Source organism: Microcaecilia unicolor, chromosome 4, assembly GCF_901765095.1.
Source record: "Microcaecilia unicolor chromosome 4, aMicUni1.1, whole genome shotgun sequence".
NCBI classification, from domain to species: Eukaryota; Metazoa; Chordata; class Amphibia; order Gymnophiona; family Siphonopidae; genus Microcaecilia; species Microcaecilia unicolor.
Window position 1 is genome coordinate 160,587,540 of NC_044034.1, and position 27,382 is coordinate 160,614,921.

The 27,382-nt window shown below is 44.4% G+C and overlaps 1 protein-coding gene across 2 annotated transcripts in view; it reads left to right on the plus strand.

Moving 5' to 3' along the window:
• TTC17 (tetratricopeptide repeat domain 17) overlaps window positions 1-27,382 on the plus strand; it is a 194,194-nt gene that overhangs the window by 40,772 nt on the left and 126,040 nt on the right. For both annotated transcript variants that reach the window (XM_030200804.1, XM_030200805.1), the window contains exons 5-8: window positions 211-322; window positions 2,474-2,605; window positions 15,299-15,408; window positions 17,703-17,850. In XM_030200804.1, coding sequence (XP_030056664.1) covers window positions 211-322; window positions 2,474-2,605; window positions 15,299-15,408; window positions 17,703-17,850 — 502 coding nt within the window. The remainder of the gene's footprint in view (window positions 1-210; window positions 323-2,473; window positions 2,606-15,298; window positions 15,409-17,702; window positions 17,851-27,382) is intronic.

Here is a 27,382-nt window from a genome sequence, read left to right on the forward strand (position 1 = left end):
TTTGAATATTTTTACTGCTGTAATTGTCTATTGCTCATGTTTGATCAATCCTGATAAATAAAACTAGAATTATATTTCTTGGAGAACATCATTTCAGACTAAGACAAAGTTTCTGGCATAAGTTTATTTGGTTGGAGTAAAGTGTATACATTCAATCCAGGGGCATGAAATGTGCTTTGCTCTAATTTTTTTTTTAATATCTTGTTTCAGCCCTGAAGATTATATAGATACCAAGTTACCCTTACCACCTGATCTAGAGAAACCAGACTGTACAAAGATTGTAGAGCTTCCATACAGTATACACGCTTTTCAGCACTTGCGGGTCAGTAATCTTGTACTTTTTTATTCTTTCATATATCTCTGTTCTCTAGTCTGTTTCATGATTGGACTAGCAAGAATGTACATACAATTCTAAACTGAGTTTAAAATGGAGATAGTCATATTTTCAAAGCACTAAGCCTTCCGAAGTTCCATAGGTTTCTATGGAACTTTGGAAGGCTAAGTGCTTTGAAAATATGCCTAAGTGTGTAAGATTGTCAGCTTTGAAGTGGCAGCACTCTAATATCAAACATAAAGCAGGTTGCTGGTTAAATGTGATGAAACTGTTACCCCCCTCCCTCTACCCCCACCAACGACCTCACTAGAAAATTTCAGATTAAAATTTGTAAGATTCAAAGTGAATGTCTTCAGGACAAGTTAAGTAGCTGTGGCTAAAACACTATAGTTTATTTACTAAACATTGTCAGTATGCAACTTTGAGTCCAAAAATCTGTATACAGATCATTTTTTTGTTTGTTTTTCCTTTCATCTGGTCAAGAAAAAAGAAACATGAGCTTGCTTGCAACCCATTTCCTCGTTTTGTTTAACCAGTTTTGAGAAAACTAAAAAGCATAATTCAGATGGTGTATGTCAGTTACAAGTGGAAAACAAATGACCAATTTCCCAAGTGGGAGGCCCTAAACTGGTTTTCTGAATAATCCTGTAGAAAGCTGCATTTATATCTTCAGTAAAGTGGTAACAGTGCTTCACTTCCCTGACTTGGTTGTGTATTTAACTCTGATTAGTATACAAATATTTATGACCCTTAAATATTTCAAAATATAATTAATTTTCATAGGTCTTGGGCGATGGTCAGTGTTGTATGGTAACTAAGTAAATGTAATTAGTTACTGTATTTAAGTAAAAGATTTGTCACTTATTACTTGTAAAGAAGTACAGGAAACAATTGTTAATTTTACCTTTACTGAAGTACACCAATTTTTATTACTTTTACTCAGTTACATCTGATGCTTGCAGAAGCAAAATGTAAATGATGATTGCTTGGTGAACCAAATGAAATGGCAAAAGCTGGAACAGAATTTTGCTATTGCAAACTTTGATATGCAAACAGTGGATCATCTCATCTTAAGTTTTGCTGTTCAGTGAATATAGCCTATGAGAGTAGTGGAGTTGCCTGTGTTTGTTGAATTGGTTACAGGTCTCCGGTCAAACTGAACAGTGATGAGTTGGGTCACTTTGAAGCAGAGATGAAGCTGAAACAGATATTGAGGTGACTGTCCACTGGATTGATACTCTTTAGAGAGAAAGTCTCCTTCTCTAGACTTAAGACTGAAAGGTTCCTGCATATCTAATGTTCTTGCATCAGTTTTCGAAAATATTCAAACACGTTGCCATCAGTTGAAAAATTGTTAGAATAGCAGATAATTCCAGCCTTGTGAAAGCTTTCTCTGTAAGTGACAATCATGATAATGAAGGATGAAGATGCAAGTGATGAGTTATACAGCACTACTTCTAATGCAGATGATAATGACGATGATAAAGCATTCTTCTCTATACAGAAGTGTTTCAGATAGATTCCTTTGATCAGTACCTGCAGAACCTGTCAGAAGACCTATTGGTAGTTTTTCAGCCTGGTCTGATTTGAAGGAACTTTTTATCAGACTGAACAATCCACTTCCTGCTAGTGCAGTTGTTGAACTCCTTTTTAGCTATACTGGATTAATGACTCACAAATGCACTCGCATGAGTGATGGTCATTTTCAAAATTTAGTTTTACTAAAAGCAAAGTGGATTGAGTTGTAGAGCAGTAAAGTTATTGGGATAAAAATGTGAATCATAGTTATTCATTGTGTTGTACTTTTGCTGTTTACTCAAAGTATTATATTAGGTAATAACTTTTTAACTTTCACTAAAGTATATCTTTTAATGTCTTTCACTATATTTTTTACTTTTATTTAAGTATTAAAATAGTTATTTTTACTTAAGTATGTTGACCTAGTAGTTTGAACAACACTGGCTATAGTGACTATTTTGATACATTAATCTAGAATTTGACCATTCAGGTAGATCATTTTCTACATGTTCCTGCTGGTTTTACCTCTTAGCTGAGATCTTGCTTGCATGCAGTACACTATGTATTACTTTATAACTTGTAACGGGTAATGTGTAAGATATATTTTTTTTCTTTCCCCAGGGCATACAAGAGAGAATAAATCTCTCGGCACCCTTGTTACCTAAAGAAGATCCCATCTTTTCTTCCTTATCCAAGCTGTTGGGAAAAAGCATAGATGACATAGGTCACAAGATCCATGAAAGTTTGCTGAAGGTTTGCATGCTTAATATGTATGTTTGATACGAAGAGAGGAGTATGAAACCTTTTTGTTTTTATCAGTGATCAAAGAGCTTCACCTCATTGCCATGTTGTCAAGGCAGTTGGATAGTCTTGAATATTATTTCTGGTCTCTTGTCCTGAGGTCAAGCAGGCTCCTAGATTATTCTTCATATATTGGCTGTTAACTCTCAAGAGGTATAGGAAACATAGGTAAGCATCCTAAATTGTCACCAAGGGGATGTAGTTATCAACATGAGCTACTATTAAGACAGGTTATTCTATGACTAACTTGTGCTGTTTTAGCACGAGTCCCGTTTTATGCTTTGAGATCTAGTTACTAATAACCTGGGTTAATAGTAAATTAACTTGTCTTAACAGTAGCCCCTATTGATAACTTCTTCCCTGAATGCCTCAGAGCCAGCAGATTGATTTGTTCTGTTTTGTACACTGTCAATGGAAATATACCAACCTTAAAACAAAAACTGTATAAATGAAACAAAATGACAACTAAAAAGACGACCAGTTTATGAACAACTTGAAAAACTGAAAGTGGACAAAGCCAAGGGGCCAGATGAGATACATCTCAAAATATTGAGGGAGCTCAAAGAGCTACCGTTAGGTCGTCTTAAAGGTTTGTTTAATAAATTGTTGAAGATGGAAGAGGGTCCTCAGGATTGGAGAAGTGCAGATGTACTCCCTCGTCATAAAAATGGTGACAGAAGTAGAAAATACAGGGCAGTAAGCCTCACTTCATTGGTTGGAAAAGTAATGGAGGTGCCACTGAAGAAAAGGATCACAAACTTTCTAAAATTCTACAGGTTGCAAGATCCAAGGCAAAATGATTTTACCAAAGGAAAATTATGTTAAACGAACTGGATCAAGGACATGTGTTAGGTGTTGGATGTGGTCTCTTTGGATTTCAGCAAAGCCTTTGATACGGTTCCTCATAGGAAGCTAATGAATAAACTAAGCAGGCTCAAGTTAGGATTTAATGTGGTGAACTGCAATAGAAATTGGTTGTCTGACAGATACAGACAGAGTGGTGGTAAATGGGGGGGGGGGGGGGGGAATGGGAGTAGTAGAGTGCCACAGGGATCAGTATTGGGGCTGATTCTATTCAGTGTCTTTGTGAGCCACATTGCCAAAGGGTTAGAAGGAAATGTTTGTCTTTTTGCAAATGACACAAAGATTTGCAACAGAGTGGACACCCCAGAGGGATTAGACTTGAGAAGTCAGCTTTAAAAATTAGAAGAACAGAGGGGACCAGGAGGGGTTGTTTTGGTATGGTTTATGAAAACAGTATGTTCTTTGTTGATTTGTTTAATATGATGTCATTCAATAAAAAACGTTTAAATATAAACATTAGAATGGTCTAATGTTTGGCAGAAAATTTAATGTGAAGACATACAGAGAGGCATATTTTCAAAGCACTTAGCCTTCCAAAGTTCCATAGGTTTCTATGGAACTTTGGAAGGCTAAGTGCTTTGAAAATATGCCTCAGAGTGATCCACTTGGGGTGTAGAAATCCAAAATAGCTGTATGCAACGGGCAAGAAGCTGATATGCACAGACCAGGAGAGGGACTTTGAGATGATAGTGTCTCAGAATCTCAAAGTGGTGAAACAGTGTGCCAAGGCAGTAGCCAAAGCCAGAAGGATGCTAGACTGCATAGAGAGGGGCATAACCAGCAGAAGAGAGGAGGTATTAGTGCCTCTGTGCAAATTATTGGTGAGGCCCCATTTAGAGTATTGTGTTCTGTTTTGGAGGTTTCATCTCGCTAAGGCCATAAGTACATAAGTACTGCCATACTGGGAAAGGCCAAAGGTCCATCAAGCCCAGCATTCTGTTTCTAACAGTGGCCAATCCAGATCACAAATACCTGGCAAGATCCCCAAAAAATACAAAACATTTTATTCTGCCATAAAAAGACTTGAAGCTGTTCAGAGAAGGAGACAAAAATGTTAATGGGGTTTGCACCAAAAGACCTATGAGAAAAGACTTGAAGACCTGAATATGTATACTCTAGTCTTGATGAAAAGAGGGATAAGGGAGATAATAAAAATTATATATTTTTCAGTGTCTGGGAAGCATTAAACCTGGAGGACATGCATTGAAGTTTTCAGAGGTAAACTTTAACATAAGGATGCTCAGAATGCCCTCCCAGTGGAGGGGTTGGGGACAAAAACTGTGACAATTCAAAAGTGCACGAGATAAACAGAGTTTCCATGTGTAGCCTGCTGGGATAGGAGTCCCTGAAACATGATAGCAGAAACCAAAATGATGCTACTTTTTTGAGGGGTAGGGTTTGGTTTTTGTTGGTTTTTTTTCTAGTTTTTCTAGTTGTAAATTAATGGGTTTTTAGGTTTGCTTGTACAAAGTACTAAATAATAACTTATGGGTATGTCTTGTACATCCATCTGTTGGTCTGTGAGTAACTTTCACAGACAAAACTGTGCAGAGCACTGTCTTGTTTTGGAGGATTTAAGAAGTGTAGTGTTTCAGGTTTGTGGGTGTTGTCATTCATGGAGAATACCATGCCTAAATGCCCCTTTTGTATGTTCACCCTCAGTGGGAGCATACTATTTATACTTTTATTTTTATCTATCTATCTATCTATCTATCTATCTATCTATCTATCTATCTCACTGTTATCCAAAAACAAGTTTTGGTTCAAAGTCACAGTTTACATTAAAATTGCAGTACTGTTTTACAGTTGTGACTTAACAAGGTCCTTTGTGGCTTATGTGATTATCTGTAGAATCTTTTGAGGAGGTATGTTTTCGGGGGGGGGGGGGGGTCCCCTCAACTGGAGGGAGGTAGTAATGCTTCTAGTGGCTTTTGGTATCGAGGTTTTCACCATTTGGATCACAGGTAACTGAAATCTGCTATGTAGATGGTTTTGTATGTTATGTTCCTGCAGTTGGGTAGATGGAGCAGCAGGTAGCTTCTGGTTTCTGGGCTTGCATTTCTTGGAGATAATTCGATCATGTCTTGCATGTATTCAAGTGTCATTCCAAATAGTATCTTGAAAAATGAGGGTGTTAGCTTTAAAGAATAGTCTAGCCATGATTGGTAGCCAGAGTTAGTGTTTTGAGTAGTGGTGTAACTTTTTCATATTTTGACTTTACGAATATGTGTTGCTGCTATGTTTTGGATGGCTTGTAGTGATTTTAGTGTGTTTTCCTTATATCTACATATGCCGCATTGCAGTAGTCTAGTTGTGATAATGTCGTCGCTTGTACTCTTGTCCGGAATGATTATCTGGGAAAGTAGTCTTATCTTTCTTGGTTTCTACAGTGTTACTACTACTACTATTTAGCATTTCTATAGCGCTACAAGGCGTACGCAGCGCTGCACAAACATAGAAGAAAGACAGTCCCTGCTCAAAGAGCTTACAATCTAATAGACAAAAAATAAAGTAATCAAATCAATTAATGTGTACAGGAAGGAGGAGAGGAGGGTAGGTGGAGGCGAGTGGTTACAAGTGGTTACGAGTCAAAAGCAATGTTAAAGAGGTGGGCTTTCAGTCTAGATTTAAAGGTGGCCAAGGATGGGGCAAGACGTATGGAGGCATATTTTCAAAGCACTTTGGGAGGCTAAGTTCCATAGGTTTCTATGGAACTTTAGGAGGCTAAGTGCTTTGAAAATGAGCCCCATGGGCTCAGGAAGTTTATTCCAGGCGTAGGGTGCAGCGAGACAGAAGGCGCGAAGTCTGGAGTTGGCAGTAGTGGAGAAGGGAACAGATAAGAAGGATTTATCCATGGAGCGGAGTGCACGGGAAGGGGTGTAGGGAAGGACGAGTGTGGAGAGATACTGGGGAGCAGCAGAGTGAGTACATTTATAGGTTAGTAGAAGAAGTTTGAACAGGATGCGAAAACGGATAGGGAGCTAGTGAAGCGACTTGAGGAGAGGGGTAGTATGAGTAAAGCGACCCTGGCGGAAGACGAGACGGGCAGCAGAGTTTTGAACCGATTGGAGAGGGGAGAGGTGACTAAGTGGGAGGCCAGCAAGAAGCAGATTGCAGTAGTCTAAACGAGAGGTGACGAGTGTGGATGAGGGTTTTGGTAGAGTGCTCGGAAAGAAAGGGGCGGATTTTATGGATGTTGTAAAGAAAGAAACGACAGGTCTTGGCGATCTGCTGGATATGAGCAGAGAAGGAGAGAGAAGAGTCAAAGATGACCCCAAGGTTTTGAGCTGAGGAGACAGGGAGAATGAGAGAGCCATCAACAGAAATAGAAAACGGGGGGAGTGGGGAGGTGGGTTCGGGGGGGAAAATGAGAAGCTCGGTTTTGGTCATGTTTAATTTCAGGTGGCGTTGAGACATCCAGACAGCAATGTCAGACAAGCACGCTGAAACTTTGGTTTGGTTTGGAATTGATAATGAGTATGTCTGTTGAGCAGACTGGATGTACCGTTCAGGTCTTTATCTGCCATCACTTACTGAAGCATTTTGATGTTCTTCTGATATTTGATTATCCAGTGATAGATGCTTATCTAGAATGATTCCTACTATTTTCAGTTGTGACTCTATTTTGGTATGTTTGACTGTTGTGAAATTTTGGTGATCTCTGAGGGGTTGTGTGGGCTGGATAGGACTAGGAATTTGGTTTTGTCTCTGTTGAGTTTGAGTTTGAAGTTATTGCTGAGTCTTCCATAAGATCCAGGCTTCTTTTGACTTCGTTCAATATTTCTGTGATGCTGTTGTTAAAAGGTATGTATATGGTGACATCATGTGCGTATATAAAAGCGTTGAAGCCCATTGCTGATGCGAACCACTAGGCGCTGCCTATACTGTGAGCTCTGCGTGCAACTAACCCACAGCCTCTATGGCCTGCCAGCTGGACAGTTTCTACTACAAGCTCTCAGCTACAGCCTATGCTACCTTCCCAATCTGGGTCATGAGCCAACCCGCTGTAAGCTGTTTACTGCTTGCAGTCTATACTCTCTCTATGGCTGTTTCAGTTCTTTAAGTTTCCCAGAGATATTTATTTATTTATTGCATTTGTATCCCACATTTTCCCACCTATTTGCGGGTTCAGTGTGGCTTACATTACGTTGTAAATGATGGAGGTACAGTTGCAGATAACACTCAGACACTTAATATAGTTAAAGTAACATCTCTTTATTTGCATACTATAGTTCGATGTATCTCACAGGATTAAGGTGAGCAGGTTTCAAGAATACAGCATATAAGTCAGAAGCCAGGAACATACAGAAACAGCATCCAAAATTCTTCCTGTCTGTCTTCAGAGCTCTGCCAAGCTATAGAACTTCTTTTGCATGAAAAAGGCCAATAGTCCCAACAAAGGAGGTGTAAAGGCAGAGAGTCCAGGAGAGGAGGTGGAGGGGATAAAATGAGCAAAGGGCAAAAGGGCGCCAAAATAGACAAAGAGGCATATTTTCAAAGCACTTTGGGAGGCTAAGTTCCATAGGTTTCTATGGAACTTTGGGAGGCTAAGTGCTTTGAAAATATGCCTCATAGACTCTCAAGGATATACCTAACACTCTGACCATCCCAGGTTGACTATCAGCCAATAGGGAAATCTCTGACCATGTAGGGAAGACTGGTTTCTGACTGCAAACCCCCTTCCTTATCAGATGGGAAGGAATGTGTGGAATTTGGCTTTTTCTGAGTTACTCTGACTTAACTCAGAATGCAGTTTATTAATATTTGATTAAATAATGTAATATATAGGAATACAATGCCATGCCTAGGCAGCTGCCTGGGCACCAATTAAACTAGGCTACTGGACTAATAACATTACAAACTAGGATACATGTGTATATCTATATATATATATATATATATATATACAGGTCAAAAACAGGTAATTTGGTATTATTTAGGTGATTGCCTAACTTCCACATAGTTTGATTTTTTTGCGGTTCACATCATTCAACCTCTTGGAAGTTAGGCTAAGGTTTGCTGCAATAGTGCTGTTGCTACATGTCCAGTTAGGCTTGCACCATCGCTGCTCCCCTGAGGGCATTTCAAAGCACCATTAAACATAATTTGCACTCGTACAAATTCCATGTCAAAGAAATATACACTGGTGTGTATACGTGTGTGTGTGTGTGTGTATGTGTAGAGTCACAGTACTAGTCTTTAACTCAGTCTCTGACCCACTCCCTGCTTGAAGTGGGAGAATAGGTGGGCACAGCTGACTGTTTGGATGATCACTTCTGCAGTGCTGCTGTACAACTTGTAGAGGGTTTGCCAGTTCATGCTCCTGCTTATCAGGAGGCTCAGACTGCAAGCTTGGAGGAATGTCTTCATCTTCTAAGGGAGAGTGATGACCTGTGAGCAGAAACATAGACAGCAGTATCTGACAAATTACCAAATAATTATCTCCTCCCATAGTATTAATTTCTTCCCGTTCCTTTCATTTTTTGGGGTATATACAGTCACCATTCCTCCCTCAACATCTTTCTCTGACATAGAAACTCTCACTGCAACTGTGCACATGATTCTCAGTGTACAACATATCTATCCTACCTCAGTATAAACACTTGTGCTTCCCCCTGTCACTTGGCATGCCCGCCCTAAAGTGTTCTGTACCAACCCTCTGTTGCGGTGTGCATCTAATTGTTCATCTTTCCCTACCTGGAAGGTGTATTTATTTATTTTATTTGTTGCATTTGTATCCCACATTTTCCCACCTATTTGCAGGCTCAATGTGGCTTACATAGTGCCGTAGCGGCGGTCGCCGGTTCCGTTCTGAACAAATACATAGTGTGCTCAAGTACAAGTTATTGTGGTAGGGTATGTTCACATTCGGTAAATGCATTGGGAAACATTAAGTGTGAAGAGGGAGATAGGGGTGAATCCATTAAAGTCTTGGTGGTGTTGTGTAGCGGGCTTTCTGGTTCTTATGTTGGGTTGGTGGGGTATGCCTTTTGGAACAGGTTTGTTTTTAGTTTTTTCCGGAACTTTAGGTAGTCATATGTTGTTTTTACTGTTTTTGGTAGTGCGTTCCATAGTTGTGCGCTTAAATAGGAGAAGCTGGATGCATATGTTGTTTTGTATTTGAGTCCTTTGTTTGTTTGGGTAATGGAGGTTAAGATATGTTCGAGCTGATCTTGTTGTGGTTCTGGTTGGGAGGTCTATGAGGTGTTTCATGTATCCTGGGGCTTCACCATAGATGATTTTATGGGTCATGGAACAGATTTTGAAAGTAATACATTCTTTGATTGGGAGCCAGTGAAGTTTTTCTCGGAGGGGTTTGGCACTTTCAAAATGCGATTTTCCAAATATAAGCCTGGCTGCTGTGTTTTGAGCGGCCTGGAGTTTCTTTATGATTTGTTCTTTACAGCCCGCGTAGATTCCGTTGCAGTAGTCTATGCATTGATGTTGCATGAAACTATCCCTAAAGGCACCATCCCTTCTTGCCCCTGATCTAATGTAGTTTCTTTGGCAACATAACACAACCAGTCAGTACTTTCCAAGAGAGGTGGTTTGCCACAACCGGGCATTACCCCTATCTCCAGAGCCTTGACCTCAGGCTCTGAGGACAGCAAACCCATGTATTTAAAACAAGGTGTGGCTCCCCCAAGTGGGTGATTTTTCAGATTGGGTACCACTTATGGGATAGTTCTGACCCAGCCTTTCAGAGGACAAGAGGGTGTATTCTCGCATGTGCCCTCTTTTCTCAATCTGTTCATTCACTCAATCAGTCCTGAAGCCCTGGAATGGTAGGCAGTATGGAAGATCCAGCTGACTTTGAGCTCAGCAGCCCATTTTTGCATGGTCTGCCTGGTGAAGCGACTTCCATTGTAGGGGTGAATTTCTCATGGCACCCCATGCATCATGATCATCAGGGCTTCTGTGGTGGTACTCTTCTGGTCACAAATGACCGCTGGAATAATTTCAGTGACCCCCATATTGCTTTTCATTGTCTTGTGGCAGAGGTTCAATGTAATCTATCTGCCAGTTTTCATTTACTTGTGTGCTTTGCTTAATGTGGCCATATGGTTTAGGTGTTATTGGCCACCTCTTCGCTGTGGAACAGGAATCATGTTCTTGCACTGCTACTTTGGCCTGTGTTTTTTGTGAGAGGCATGTCTCTTTGAAGGACCTTTAGCTGAGTTTTTTTTTTCTCTGCTGGACTCTCTGTCTTTACACTTTCTTTGTTGGGACTATTGGCCTTTTTCATGCAAAAGAAGCTCTACAGCTAGGCAAAGTTCCGAAGACAGGAGGAATTTTGGATCCTGTTTCTGTATGTTCCTGGTTCCTGGCTTCTGACTTGTATGCTGTATTCTTGAAACCTGCTGACCTTAATCCTGTGAGATACATTGAACTACAGTATGCAAATAAAAAGATAAGTTACTTTAACTATATTAAATGTCTGAGTGTTATCTGCACATGTCTCTGGGAAACTTAAAGAACTACATCAGCCATGGAGAGACAGTATTGGTATAGACTGCAAGCAGTAAAGCGCTTACAGTGGGCTGCTTGATGACCCAGATTAGGAAGGCAGGATAGGTTGTAGCTGAGACCTTGTAGTAGAAACTGTCCAGCTGGCAGGCCATAGAGACTGTGGGTTAGTTGCGCGCAGAGCTCACAGTATAAGCGGCTGCCTAGCGGCTCGCATCTATTGCTTCCAGTTTTTTCTTAAGTGGTGTCGTCATTACATTGAACAGTATTGGTGATATTGGAGATCCCTGTGGTACCTCATATTCTGGGGTCCAACAGGCTGATATCTGGTTTGACATCTTTACAATGTAGGATCTGGATCTTAGGAATCCGTTGAACCATGCTGTCATTTCTCCGCATATTCCCATGTTGTCAAGTAGGGCCATTAGTGAGTGGTCTACTAGGTCTGAACACGCTTGACATATCAAATTGTAGTAGTAATATAGTCTGTCCTTGGGAGAGGAGGCTTCTGAATTTCATTAGAGTGGTTATGACCATCTCAGTGCTGTGTCGTGGTCTGAAACCTGATTGGGAGTTGTGAAGGATTGAGAATTGTCCGGTATTCCATTAGTTGCTATGTTACCAGACCCTCCATCGTTTTGGTTAGTAGTGGTATTGAGGCCACCAGTCTGTAGTTTGTAATGTCACTAATCTTGCTGGTTGTGTTTTTGGGGATTGGGGTGAGTACGATTTCACCTTTGTCTGTTGGGAATTGTCCTTTTGAGAATATGTATTCGATGTGTTTGGTGAGGCATTAGCTAAACCATTCAGGTGGGTCTTTCATCATGTAGTTGGGGCATTTGTCTAGCAGGCATTGTGTGTGCTTATTTTATCAGTAAGGACCTTACTGTGTTTACTTTTGGTGTTTTGAAAGAGGCCCATATTCTGTCTGCCATAGTGTCGATGTCGCTTGTTTCACATTCTTGTAGAAAGTCTGTGATGAGTGTTTGTGATTTCTTTAGGTTTGATCTTGTTTTCACTATTTTGTGTTCAAAGTACTGTGCGAGCTCATCTGCAGTGGGTGATGTTTCGGTTGTTGCTAGTACATCTTGGGTTTTCAGTAGGTTGTTCATGAGTTTGAATATTTGTTTCGTGTCGGTCTTCTCTGGGTTGGCATATATGCTGTAGTATTCTGCTTTGGCTTTCTTTATGTTGTGTGTGTATGATCTTATAGCTTTTCTCCATATTATTTTGTTTATGGCAGTTTTGTTTTTGATCCATGTTCTTTCAAGTTTCCTGCACAGTTTTTTCAGGTGTAGTAGCTCATCATTAAACCAGGGTCGTGGTTGGTTATTTTTGTTTTCATTTTGAGTTGCGCTGTTTTGTTTAGTGTGATTTCGCTTGTTTCATCCTAGTTTCTCTTGAAGTGGATGTCCTCGGGTTCTATGTTGCTTTGTTCATTCATCATTGTAGTCCAGAAGGTACTATTGTCCACTTTCCCACTTGTGAATGCGTGTGGTGTTTTTGGTTCTGTTTTTGTAGTTCTTTCATTGTAGCGTGAACGTTAGCTTGCTCTGGTCTGACCATGGTTCCTCTTCCCATTTGTGGTTTTCTATTATGTGAATGTTTTTCTCTGAGAATCTGGGCGCTAGAACGTCTAATATGTGTACTTTTGTGTGAGTAGAGTTGCCTTGTGGTGTTTTGAAGTTCATTTCCATGAACGAAATACTTAGATTCCTCCTAAGCCTACTTCCTCTTAGTTTCATCATATGCCCTCTCATTCTAGAGTTTTCCTCCATTTGAAAAAGGCTCTCTTCTTGTACATTAATGCCCCTGAGATATTTAAACGTCTCTATCATATCTTCCAGTGTATACATGTTGAGGTTCATAAGCCTGTCCCTATACGTTTTATGTCCAAGACCCAGTGGTGTAGCAGGGGGGGCTGCCACCCGGGGCGGGGCGGTTCGCCGTTGCACCCCCCCCCCCCCCCCCCGACCAGCTCCCGCACCCTACCGTTAAAAAGAATATCGGGAGGCGAGGCGCAGCGCCTGCCCTGCACGTAAAAGAAATGTGGACCGTCTGGCCTTCTCTCACGCTGTCTGTCCCGCCCTTGCGGAAATGGGAAGTTGCGTCAGCGGAAGGCGGGACAGATAGAGCGCGAGAAGGCCCGACGGTCCACATTTCGCCTCCCGATATTCTTTTTAAAGGTAGGGTGCGGGAGCTGGTCGGGGGGGGGGGGTTGTCAATTCGCCGAGGGGGAGGAGCTGGCAGGGAGCACCCCCTGAACTGACACCCAGGGCGGACCGCCCCTCCCCCCCCCCCCTTGCTACGCCACTGCCAAGACCACTTACCAATTTCGTAGCCGCCCTCTGGACCAACTCCATCCTGTTTATATCCTTCCATAGGTGTTTTGTCAGAATTACACACAGTACTCTAAATGGGTCTTTACCAGAGATTTATACTATCACCTCTTCGTTCCTGCTGGTCATCCCTCTCTTTATGCACCCAAACATCCTTCTGACTATGACCGACGCTTTTTCCACCTGTTTGGAAACTTTAAGGTCCTCATACACAATAACCCCCAAGTCCCGCTCTTCCTTTGTACACAGATACACTTCACCCCCTATATTGTACCGTTCCCTTGGATTCTTGTGACCCAAGTGCATGACCCTGCATTTTTAGCATTAAATCTTAGTTGCTTAATATCGAACCACTCCTCAAGCTTCGCTAGGTCCTTCCTCATGTGATCTACACCTTCTGGGGTGTCCACCCTGTTGCAGAGTTTGGTATCATCTGCAAAGAGACAAACCTTACCAGACAACCCTTCTGCAATATCACTCACAAAGATGTTAAAAAGAGCCAGCCCTAGGACTGTTCCCTGAGGTACTCCACTGATAACATCCCTATCTTCAGAGCAAGGTCCATTTACCACTACCCTCTGTCTCCTTCTGTTCAACCAATTTTTAACCCAGTCAGTTACTCTAGATCCCATACCGAAGATACTTAGGTTATTTATGAGTCGCCTGTGCAGAACAGTGTCAAAAGGTTTGCTGAAATCTAAGTACACCACATCTAGTGCCTCTCCTACGTCCAACTGTTTGGTCACCCAGTCGAAGAAATTAATCAGGTTCGTCTGACACGACCTGCCTCTGGTGAAGCCATGTTGCCCCGGGTTCTGCATTCCATTCAGTTTGAGAAACCTCACAATCCTCCTCTTAAAAGCGTTTCCATTAGTTTACTCACCACTGAGGTCAGACTGACCGGTCTGTAATTCCCAACCTCCTCCTTCCACTCTTGTGCAAAGGGACCACATCCTCCCTTCTCCAGTCCTCTGGGACCATTCCGGACTGTAAGGAAGCATTGAAGAGGTCCGTCAGCGGAGCCACCAGAACTTCTCAGAATTCCTTGAGCACCCTCGGATGTATCCCATCAAGCCCCATCGCTTTGTCTACTTTTGAAATTATTAGATTATTATTAGACTAACATTTCTTGACTAGATTTAGGAGTTAATAGTCCCTTCCTCAGGTGAGAACAGAAACCTGGGGAAGGAGGTGTCCAAAAACTATTCAAGAAATGTTATGTAAAGGATTTGTATCCTGCCAAATCCCTAATCAATCTTAAATGAAATAACATATTAAAACATTGCATATAAACTTGACAAAAAATGTGTTTTTTAGCTTCTTTCTAAGTACATATGTCAGAATTAATCTTTGTCGAATGTTCAGAAGTAAAGCATTCCAAATACTAATTACACCATAACTAAAAGGCCTTTCATGAGCACATTTAAACGTTACTCCTTTCATTGATGGAAAAGACAAAAGTTGAAGCATGAAAGAAAAACCGTATGGTGCATCACCATTCAAAGTTAAAAAAAAACCAAACTGTTTAACAAAGCTTAAATAAAATACGGGCCTCAACAGGAAGCCAATGAAGACTCACAGAGGGGGTGACATGATCAAACCTTGCTTTCTTAAAGTTTCTTAACAGCCTAGCAGCAGTGTTCTGAATCGGTTTCCTCATAAGCTTTGCTGAAATACAAGAATACAAAGAATTAAGTTAATCCAATAAAAAGGTACTTTTATATTTTTCTTTTTAGGAGGGGGGAAACTGTTGCTAATGTGATGAAAGCAAGATTCTTCAACAGGACTGTGTAGCCTCTGCTGGGAGGTGGGGAAGCTCATTTGCAGCACCTTGAGTACTTGAGATATTCCACAACTGTGCATTTGGTAGTGATCCTCCTTGTCTGGCCACACTGTGTTTTTAGGTGAACAAAGTTTGCTAAGAGGTTTTTTTTGTTTGTTTGTTTTAATCTCTTTGTCTTTCTTTTGCTAACAGAATACGTCTTCCTGGGTACTGTATAATATGGCTTCCTTTTATTGGAGAATAAAGAACAATCCATACCAGGTGGTGGAATGTGCCATGCGAGCTCTGCATTTCTCTTCCAGGTGAGCACACCGAAATGTTGGGGGGGGGCATCCTCGGTCCTCAGGAGCCGCAACACAGATTTTCTGAATTTCCCCAACGAATATAGAATATAGTCAGTGCATGCAAATAGATCTCATGCATATTCCTTTGGAAAATCTGAAAACCTGACAGGGTTGCAGCCCTCAAAGACTGAAGTTGCCCACCCCTGTATTACAGCAAGACTAACTTGTTTGTGTACAGGGAACATAAAATTCTTCAGGATAAACATGTGTCTAGGTTGTGAGGGAAAGATGTCTGTTTACTGCAAAGTCTGTCAGTAGATGCACATTATTTTTATGCCTATGAGTTTGTTGTCTTTAATGGGTTTTCTCCCCTAGGAATACTGACTGGCTCCATTTCTTCAGGCAGGTTGATCCAGTCCTGGATTTTAATCCTTTGCCTTCATGGCTTGTGGTTTTGCATTTCCTGTGACAATTAGAAGTACTAATCCATTTCTGTTGTAGTCTGAGATCAAGACTCAATCAGCCTATGCTGCAAAAATAGAGCAGGTTGGTAACGAGGAGAGCTCACGAGGGAACATCAAGACTCTTATTTCAGAACAGTGTGGCAGAAATCCAGCGGTGATCATATAATCTGATTTTTGCTGCTCTGTGTAAAAGTTTCAGTTTTCATACAGCAGGCAGGTCCATAATTCATAGACCAGTTCTGTTTTCAATATGTGGCTGGTTTTACAGGAATGTTCCCGCACATCAGTCTGCATTCTTCTTCCTGATGCTGTGCTATAAGCAACAGCAGATCAATATTTCTTGTGTAAGATATTGTCTCTGCAGATTTGCAAAACACGAAGTGCTTTCTATTCTAACTAGCAAGAAGCCAGCAAAGTAATTTGGTAGAAATGAGGCCTTTATTGGGCTAGTACAGGGTTTGGAAAAAGCTTTTAGGTAGACTGCCAAAAATTGCAACATCTACCTGCAAGATGTTGAAGCGCCAGCCAGGGAGAAGAGAGACTTGGCTGGTCTTTCACAAGATTTTTTTTCCTGCAGTAAAGTAGAAAGGAGAGAGACCCATTATATCACTGTTTATCCAAGTACCTCACTCCCTCCTGTGTTAGCCCTAGACACTGCATTGCTCCTTTCACTCCCAGCACCCCACTTTTTTTTTCAGTAGTAGTTCAAGGCAAGTTAAATTCAGGTATAGGAGGTATTTTTCTTGTCCCTAGAGGATTTACAATCTAAATTTGTACCCGAAGCAATGGAGAGTTAATTGACTTGCCCATGGTCACAAGGAGCAGCAGTGGGATTTGAACCCTGGCTTCCCACTGCTGTAACCATTAGGCTTCTTTTCCATGCCCTTATTTGCAGCTTCTTCTCTCTTCCCTGATCGTGATGATCCTGTCTCCTCTATCCTTGCTTCCCCCATACCCATATCCGTGGTTCCTTTCCCTGGCAGCCCAGCTGGTAGGAGAATGGTACTGAACCCTTCATACCTGGTGGGCTGCTGCCTCTCCCAAATGGTTCCCACTTCCTCAGTTTGAATCACATTATGCTTCATAGGTTTATACAAATAATCTTATTTTTAGTTCAACAGAGTTTATATACTGTTTGAGAGGTAGCAGAAGCAACTAGATATAAAGTATTGCCGTGCTGCCAGATGATCAAAGAGGGAAGTGTGACACGGAGGAAGAAGGAAGGACAATAGAAGTTGAACTTGGAGTAATGGGGACAAGTAGTGCTCAGAATGTGGAAGCCAAGAACCTACACCTTGAGTCTTGAGCCCTGTCCTGATATCTCTACATAACAAGAAATGTTTTTCTTCCAGAGTGTGACATGGAGGAGGGGAGGAAGTTGCTGATCTCTGAACTGGCATATGCTTTGAGTTGCAGGCCTACAAGATAGCTGTGGAAAGAGGTCTTAATCCAAGCAAGTCTAATTAGTGGCTTATGTAAATATGCACATACAGCAAAAGAATCTTGTTACAAAGAGGGTTTTTATCACTGAGGACTATATTAAAACTGTACTGTTGCAGCCATGATGCCTTATTTCAACACACTTTCTCAGACAGAATGATTTCAGCAGCAGGTGACAGTTTGGATTAGATTTGGGTAAAGGTTTGTTTAAATGCAGTTCTAATACTGGAAGTAATGAAACTGTGTGAAAGGATTCAATTTCATTGCCAGTCATAGGAGGAAGGAGCAAGAGCCATCTTCAAATTGTAGTCTATCCAGAATCACTCTTCTCACATGAACGAGGCATGTTTCTTCAAAAGTCACTATGTAAGTAAGGGACACAAATGTGTGCATTGTTTCTCTCTCCAGGCAGAACAAAGATGTGGCTCTAGTGAACGTGGCAAACATCTTACATAGAGCCCATTTCTCAGCAGATGCGGCCATCTTAGCACATGCAGCTCTGGATGTTACCAGCGACTTCCTGACCAATCATTATACTTTGGGGAATATATATGCGGTGAGTACTGAGCTTTCTCTACACCAGGATGATTCTAAGGGGCCGATGTTCCCTGATAAAAACATGTCTGTTTAGATCCACGGTAGAAGTTACCGATTTTGAAATAGCAAGCAATGCTCAAAGGAAATTGCATACAAATGAGATTCACGTAAATTTAATAATAGGGAAGTGCCTAGTACATGAGCAGAACAGTGTCGGTAAGTATCCATGTTCTGCGCTTCCCCAGGAACCCTGCTGCTGTACTCTCCTGTTCCCTGCAGGACTTGCTGGCTCCACTGTCCCCCAGTCTTTTCCCCGTAGTGCTCTGATTCTGGCTCCACCTTCTTCAGGCTGCCTCTGATGATTTTTGCTTGGGTATCTCTTTGCTGAAAGCACCGCCCCCCCCCCCCCCCCCCAGCTGACATCTTAGGGGCTTTCCCCCTGCTGATTGGCTGTCTGCTTGTTTCTCTGCCTACTTCCCTAAGCTGACCTCATATGGGCTTTCCCTAGCTGCTTGTTTCTCCACTTATGTCAGCTCGGGGGGGGGGGGGGGGGGGGGACATACAGCCAGCCAGCTGGGAGAACACCTTTATGATGTCAGCTGGGGGGGGGGGGAACTTTAAGCAAGGAGGAGATTCCCAAGCAAAATCATTGGGGGTGGGGGGAAGGGACTGTTTTATGCTGTCAGACAAGTTTAGCTATTGAAAAATGCAGAGTGCTTCTTCCAGAAGTCGCCCTCACACGATAGCTCCAGACCTCATGGAAAATTTTGCACATTAAAGGTAGGTACTCCTTTTTCTGTGCATTGCTCGGAATGCTCATTTTAATACTACTGGGCTCGTTGTAATACATTTGCATAGGATTACCGTTGCCTGTAAGATGGACACAGAACATTTGTGCATTACTCACTAAATAACATGCACGCTAAACTGGATAGAACCAGTCAAAATTGGACATTCCTAGCACAATAAGCTTTGTGCATTGGCCCCTAAATCTCCTCTTTATATTTATTGCCAAAATTTTGTCAGCTTTATCTACTGTGTGAAAAGCAAATCTGAAGCCAGCAGTTAAGGGAGGTGGTGGTCTGTGATGGAATATATGGAGCCCAGACCTAGAGTGGGGTCATGCAGCTCTACTGATCACAATGGGAGAGAGCCCCAGTATTTCTGAGCATGCATATTGGGCTAGAGCAGCTGTTTCAGGTTAGCAGTAGTGTTCTTTTTTTTTTTTTTTTTTAATCTTTATTAATAAATTCAATTTTTCACTACAAAGTGTAAATACGCAATCGGCATTATTTTACAAATGAAATTCAAGATACAATTAAGTAATTGAAAGAAAAATTCTTAACAGCCTATTTGTCCACAAACAAAGAAATTGGGTTCCAAGAATTCAAAAATTCTAAGAGAAATTAAAGAATATTTTAGCGGTTGCTACCTCGGGTTGTCGACCCTAGCCTGCTTTTTAGGGAGGGCATACAACATTCACATCGGCTCTAGCATCAAGAAATTCTTTAAACTGTTTTGGGTCTACAAACTGAAACTGTTTACCCTCAAGCAATACATTACAGATACAAGGAAATCGTAATACAAAGTTTACTCCCAGTGCCAACGCTCTAGGGCGCTGCTCCAAAAAAGCCCTGCGCCTTATTTGTGTGGGCCTCGAGAGATCTGGAAAAATTCGAACCTTTGAGCCCAAAAACAAGTTTTCTAAATGTCTTAAGGAAAGTCTTAAAACAGCATTGCGATCAGGCTCCAATACAAAAGTGACCAGCATAGTTGACCTCTGTGTAATTATTTCCAGTGAACTTTCCAGGAAGGAAGTAAGATTCATTCCATCCCCCACTACTGGGGGGTTTCCATCAGTCCCCTTTGGGTTCCAGATATAATAGGCTCGTGTAATGGGAGGTAGTGAGTCTTTATCCATTCCAAGAATGTCAACCATATATTTTTTTACCATTTCAATAGGAGAAATTAAAGGAGATTTGGGGAAATTTAGAAACCTAAGGTTAAGTTTCCTAACCTGGTTCTCCAGGTATTCCATTCACTTGTGCATGAAATTATTATCTTTAACCAATGCAGTTTCCAAATTCCCCATTTCTTCAAGCTCAGTATTCACTTTATCTAATTTCAAGGATTGCTGTGCAGTCACTTGCGCTTGGAGCAACGCAGCTTCAGACAAAACTTTAATATCACCAGTGTTTTCTTTCAATGTGTTCTGCATAGAAACCTGAATGCCATAAACCATGTCCCACAGTGACTCAAGTGTCACTACTGCTGATCTAACCACGCCACTAAAGACTGGGAGAGATTGAGGTTGGGCCTCAGCTCGAGATAATTTTGAAACAATGTCTTGAGGTAATACCTGTAAGGCTGATTGAATTAGCTGCTCTCATTCATGAGATCCACTCTCTGTAGCTGCAGACCTTCCCTCAAGCAGGTTCGGTTGAGCCACTTCGGCTTCCGTCGCTGTTCGGGCTGCAAACAACTCTCTCCCAGGCTGAGGCGGAGCAATACGATCCACAGGGCTCAGGGAAGCCCCGTTAGGACTCTCGATAGACGGCAATGTGTCGAGAGTTGCAGTAGGGGTCGAAGTTCCCCGAGGCCCCGGTTGTTGCTTTGAAAATTGCAAGGTCGTCTGCTTCAACGTTGGGATGGTCTCAGGAACCGAGGGATGTTCCTTAACCTTTCCCCTCCGCTTCCCCATCCGGAAAAACGAGGCGGCAGAAGCACCAACGGAGCTGAAAACCTAAGCTACCTCAAGAGCAAACACAGGTGCGTCCGCTTACAACGCCATCTTGGAACCCCAGCAGTAGTGTTCTGTGTGTGCTTTAGGCATGTACACACACACATTGCAATACCACCTCTGCTTTGTGCAAACTATTAATTCTAATTTCAATATTTATGTTCTGCATTGGACTTGCAAGGTAAATATAGATCACAAAGAAATACAACTAGCAATAAAACCACATCATAGCAATCAGTGACTTTCAAAAATATTTTAATGTTGTTAAAAATAGGTTTTCAGCATATGGCAAAATAACACATCAATTTATTTGCTTGTTTTCAAAGGTAAGTTGTTGTATATTAAAATTGCCTGATATGTGAAGGATTGCCATAAGTTGTAATTTATAAGCAAACCTTTCACATTGGGAAAGTGCAAAAGCTGTTTAACCATTTACTTGAAATGAGTGAAACGCTGATGGGAACTAGCATCAGATGGTACATGCATAACAGTGTTTGGCTATACAATATTTTAGGCACATTAAAGGTACATACAGCCAATCTTTAAGTTGCATATGGGTTTCGACCGACAGCCAATGCAAATTTCTCAGCAATGGAGCTGCATGATTGAACTTCCTAGCAAAGCACAAGTCAGCTGCCATGTTCTAGAGAGCTTGAAAAAATGTGATAAAACAGGCCTGGACTATGATTTTAAATTGTTCAAACCAAGTGAAAAAAACACTGTGGGTCTGCAAGGATAGATTGGCATCTAAAATTTTATTAAAAGACCCAACACGGGTGTGTATTACCAACACATACAATGGTTAGAACAACTGCGTAACAAGCAAACCAGTAGGATAGATGAACGATCTGTTGTTGGACAGTCTTGTACAGCTAAAAAAAAAAGGCTGCCAGATTAGCCACGTTGTCTGTGTTGGTAATACTTACTGATATTTGAAGGAACAAAGGACTCGTGCCGATGACCCCTGATGCAGATGCTTTGCCGAAACACAGCCCTTGTTGGGTTCTTTAATAAACTTTATTTACAAGAACCTGATATACCGCAATGGGCCCAAAAAAATGGTTTCTATGTGATTTACAGTAAAACAATAGCTGCATAAAGAAAAGAAAGAAAATAGAGAAGGAGGAAAACACACAGTGTTAATGGGAAGTAAGGTATGTAATCTTGAATAGGTGTGTTTTTAAAGCTGCCTTAAACTTCATGTGTGAGGATTCTGAGCGCAAGTGAGCAGGAAGTGACATCCTAGACTGAGCCTCCATAGTCAGGAAAGGATCTAGCATTATACCTAATACCCAAAGATAAGCTTCCATAAGGACACACTGGGGAAACTATGCACTGGAAAGCGCCTGCGTCACTGGTTCCCAAACCTTATCCTGGAGGCACCCCAGCCAGTCTGGTTTTCAGGATATCCACAATGAATATTCATGAGAGAGATTGGTATGAGGTGGAGGCAATGCATGCAAATCTCTTGAGTATTCATTGTGGATATCCTGAAATCCTGACTGGCTGGGGTGCCTCCAGGATCAGGTTTGGGGACCACTCCCTCAACCAACCTAACCTATCCTCCTTCTCCTCCTTCCCTGAGATCACCGAAGAGGAAACTGCTCGCCTTCTTTCTTCCTCTAAGTGCACCACCTGTTCCTCTGACCCCATTCCCACCACTCTGCTTACCAACATCTCTCCTACAGTTAACCCCTCATTCCATATCATCAAGCTGATCAATCCATAGACTGGTGGGTTGTGTCCATCTACCAGCAGGTGGAGATAGAGAGCAAACTTTTGCCTCCCTATATGTGGTCATGTGCTGCCGGAAACTCCTCAGTATGTTCTCTATCTCAGCAGGTGGTGGTCACACACAGCAGCAGCTCTGGCTAGGCCTCCAAGCCTAATCCTTAGGTTTTGTTGAGGCCTGGGGTTGAGGGCTCTTTTGAGCAAGTGCAAACCTGGTGGTGCCAGGTCCCTCCTTTTCTCCCCCCTCCCGCTGGCTCCGTTTAAAAAAAAAAAAAAAAAAAATTTTTTAAACGTCTTTAAAGGCGTTTAATTCGACGTTTCTTTAAACGTTCATTGCAGCTACTCACTGGGACACCAGTTCGTTACAGCTCGGAGCGGCAAGCAGGTAATTTTACCTTTTTATAGCGGGCAGGGGGTTCCCCGATTCTTCTCCTCGTGGCAATGGCGTCGGAGGGCGAGGGCGCAAAGGGTCGCTCCCCGGATCGCTGGAGCGCTTCTAGAGGGGATGCGGGGGTTTTACAACCTGATTCGCCCTTGATGGGTGATAGTTTAGTGACCGATGAATGTCCCGGTCGTTCCTCCGGCGTGGCGGTTTTTTCCCGCCATAAACGCCCATCCCCCGCTCCTTGCCTCCACCATCTTGGCCGGCCACGCGGCTCGGACGGCTTCTTCGGGGCCGCCCTTGAGGTTGGAGACATTAATGCCATGAACGCCCTTAATTTGGGCGACGGCACAAAAGCGGCTAAAGTTAAGCGCCGTTCTTCCCGCGCGGCTCCTTCACGGAGTTTCGCGCCGGACGCCATTTTGGATGCGCAGCATGTCTCTCCCCCGCTATTGCGAGCGCCGGTTGAGAGTGCGTCTAGGGCTGTTGCCCAGGCTGCGGAAGTGCACAGTCTGGGGGGTTTCTCCCCCGAGTTTGTTTTGCTGCTGCATCAGGCTTTCCTCATGCAAAACGCTGCCCCTGCTCCCTCTTCGGATAAAGAGGTTGAGGTTCCCAGAGGTAAACGCCCTCGGGTTGATTTCCAGGCCTTGGAGGACTTTTGTCTCCTCCGATGTAGATGAGGGCAGCGTGTCTGAGGTCTCCCAACGATCCTTTGCGGATTCCTTGGAGGAGATAGATCCCCGCTCGGATGGAGCGGATGACCCCTCTGCAGCGCGGCTTTTTAGCCCAGAGGATTTGCCCAACCTGTTGTTACAGGCCATGGACACTTTGAAGATTTCCTCTCCGGAGGACGTCTCTCCCTCAGCCCCTGTTGGCTCTGCCATTATGCTGGGGACGAAGCGCCCGCCTAGAACCTTCCACGTGCATGATGCCATGCACACCTTAATTGCGGCTCAATGGGTTGTCCCGGAAACGAGCCTTTAAGTGGCTAGGGCTATGTCCCGCCTCTATCCTTTGGCTGTGAGTGAACGTGAGGCCTATCTGTGGCCTACCGTGGATTCTTTAATCACTGCGGTGACTAAGAAAACGGCGTTGCCGGTGGAAGGTGGCACGGCCCTAAAGGACGCCCAAGACAGAAGATTGGAGGCGGCCTTAAGGTCGTCCTTTGAGGCAGCTGCTTTAAGTTTGCAGGCCTCAGTTTGCGGCTCCTATGTGGCCAGGGCGTGCCGGACTATGGTGCAGCGGGCTTCCCCCTCGGATCATTCCTTGAGGGCTGATTGGCCGGCCCTGGAATCGGGCTTAGCCTATTTGGCAGACTTGCTGTATGATGTCTGGAGAGCCTCAGCTAAAGGCATGGCTCAGACAGTCTCTGCGCGGCGGTGGCTTTGGCTGAAACATTGGTCTGCTGACCACGCCTCTAAATCCCGCCTGGCTAGATTGCCTTTTAAAGGCAAGCTGCTCTTTGGGGTCGAGCTGGACAAAATCGTGACCGATCTCGGCACGTCTAAGGGCAAGAAATTACCAGAGGTCAGGGCTCGGGTTAGTACTCGTCCCGATACCTCCAGAGGACGGTTGCAGGAAGCCCATCGGTACCGCCCGGGCAAGTCGGGTTCCTCTGCCCCCTCTTCCTTCAAGAGGAATTTCTCCCCCAAGCAGCATTCCTTTCGCAGAGACCGCCGTCCCGGAGGTGCTCCCTCCGGTCCTCCCCCAGGGTCTCGTACCCAATGACGGGGCCTTGGTCCACGCCCCAGTGCAGATTGGAGGACGGCTGTCCTCGTTTCTGGGCGAGTGGACCACTATAACTTCAGACGCGTGGGTGCTGGAAGTCATCAGAGACGGCTACAAGCTAGAGTTCTGCCAACCCTTAAGAGACTGGTTTGTACTCTCTCCCTGCAAGTCTCCGGTCAAGCTGTGGTAGTGCAGCAGACCTTGGACAACCTGATCCACCTGGGTGCGGTCGTTCCGGTGCCAAAAAATCAGATTGGCAAGGGACGTTACTCCATTTACTTTGTGGTTCCAAAGAAAGGAGGTTCTGTCCGGCCTATCCTCGACCTCAAAGGGGTCAATCGGGTCTGGAAAGTGAGGCACTTTCGCATGGAGACTCTCCGCTCTGTTATAGCGGCAGTGAAGGCAGGAGAGGTCTTGGCTTCCTTGGTCATCAAGGAAGCGTACCTGCATATTCCCATCTGGCCTCCTCTCCAACGCTTTCTGCGTTTTACAGTCCTGAGACGACACTTCCAGTTCAGAGCCCTCCCTTTCGGGTTGGCTACTGCTCCGCGGACCTTTTCCAAAGTAATGGGGGTCATAGCGGCCTTCCTGCTAAAGGAAGGAGTACAAGTCCATCCTTATCTGGACGACTGGTTGATCCGAGCCCCCTCTTATGCAGAGTGCGGCAAAGCTATGGACCGGGTAGTTGCTCTTTTGAGCTCCCTGGGATGGATCATCAACTGGAAGAAGAGCCAGCTGCGCCCGACTCAGTCCCTGGTGTATCTGGGAGTTCGATTCGACACCCAAGTGGGCAGAGTGTTCCTGCCAGACAATCGGATTGTCAAGCTTCAGGCTCAGGTGGACTAGTTCCTAGTAGCCTCTCCTATTCGGGCTTGGGACTACGGGCAGCTGTTGGGCTCTATGACGGCCACGATGGAAGTAGTGCCCTGGGCCAGGGCTCATATGAGACCACTACAGCTATCTCTGCTGCTGTGCTGGACTCCGATGTCGGAGGATTATGCTGTGCGCCTTCCCGTGGACCCAGCAGTGCGCAAGGCGCTGAGCTGGTGGACGCAGACAGACAAGTTGTCTGCAGGATTGCCTCTGGTGACCCCGGAGTGGATTGTCGTCACGACAGACGCCTCTTTGATGGGCTGGGGAGCCCACTGCTTGGGAAGGACAGCGCAGGGGCTCTAGTCTCCTGCAGAGGCAAGTGGTCTATCAACCTCCTGGAACTCAGAGCCATTCGGTTGGTGTTATTGGAGTTCATCCCGGTACTGGTGTTGAAGCCTGTACGGGTCCTGTCGGACAATGCCACGGCTGTGGCCTATATCAACCGCCAGGGAGGTACCAAGAGCGCCCCTCTAGCCAGGAGGCTATGAGTCTTTGCCAGTGGGCGGAAGCGAACCTGGAGCAGCTTTCAGCGGCCCACATTGCCGGAGTCATGAATGTCAAGGCGGACTTTCTCAGTCGCCATACCTTGGAGCCCGGAGAGTGGCAACTATCTGCTCAGGCGTTCTTGGACATCACGAAGCGCTGGGGCCAGCCGAGCCTAGATCTGATGGCGTCATCGGCCAATGGCCAAGTGCCGCGCTTTTTCAGCAGAGGACGGGACCCTCGATCCCTGGGAGTAGATGCAGTGGCCGACACAAGAGCTCCTCTATGTGTTCCCGCCCTGGCCCATGTTGGGCAGGGTGCTAGACCGGGTGGCAAAGCATCCCGGCAGGGTAATCCTGGTGGGTCCGGATTGGCCCAGACGTCCCTGGTATGCGGACTTGTTCAGGCTCTCAGTCGACGATCCTCTGCGGCTGTCAGTGGAGCAGGGCCTGTTACCTCAGGGTCACGTGGTGATAGAGTATCCCTCTCCCTTTGGTCTTACGGCCTGGCTATTGAGCGGCAGCGTCTGAGGAAGAAGGGCTTCTCAGACAAGGTCATCGCCACTATGCTGAGAGCGAGGAAGCGCTCTACTTCTACTGCTTACGCCAGGTTTGGCGTATCTTTGCAGCACGGTGTGAAGCAGGCTCACTTTCTCCCTTCACTGCTCCAATTTCTTCAGTGTTGGCGTTCCTGCAAGAAGGTCTGGAGAAAGGCCTGTCGCTCAGTTCCCTTAAAGTCCAGGTAGCGGCTCTGACTTGCTTCAGGGGCCGCCTGAAGGGTGCTTCCCTGGCTTCGCAGCCAGATGTGGTGCGCTTTATCAAGGGAGTTAATCACCTGCGCCCTCCTCTGCACTCAGTGGTGCCTGCGTGGAATCTCAGCCTGGTGCTAAGAGCATTGCAGAAGCCGCCTTTGGAACCCTTGTCGAGGGCATCTCTGAAAGACCTGACGTTGAAAGCAGTCTTTTTGGTGGCTATCACTTCAGCCAGAAGGGTTTCCGAGCTCCAGGCGCTCTCATGTCGAGAGCCTTTTCTGCAGTTCACTGAGGCAGGAGTGACTATTCGCACAGTGCCTGCCTTCCTGCCCAAGATTGGTTCTCGCTTCCATGTGAATCAGCAGCTCTGTCTCCCTTCCTTTCGTAGGGAGGACTACCCAGAGGAGTACTCCGCTCTTGAATATCTGGATGTGAGACGAGTCATCATCAGATACTTGGAAGTGACCAATGATTTCCGGAAATCGGATCATCTGTTTGTCCTGTTTGCAGGTCCTCGTAAGGGTCTGCAGGATGCTAAGCCTACAGTGGCAAGATGGGTCAAGGAAGCCATTGCAGCGGCTTATGTGGCCGCGGGGAAGGTGCCGCCTATCCAGCTGAAGGCTCACTCCACGAGAGCTCAGGCGGCCTCGATGGCAGAGGCCGGATCCGTCTCCTTGGAAGAGATATGCAAGGCGGCAACGTGGGCTTCGGCTCATACATTCTCCAAGCATTACCGTTTGACTGTGGCTGCACGGGCGGAGGCCCGGTTTGGAGCTTCAGTGTTGAGGTCAGGGATTTCTATGTCCCGCCCTGGGTGAGTACTGCTTCGGTACATCCCACCAGTCTATGGATTGATCAGCTTG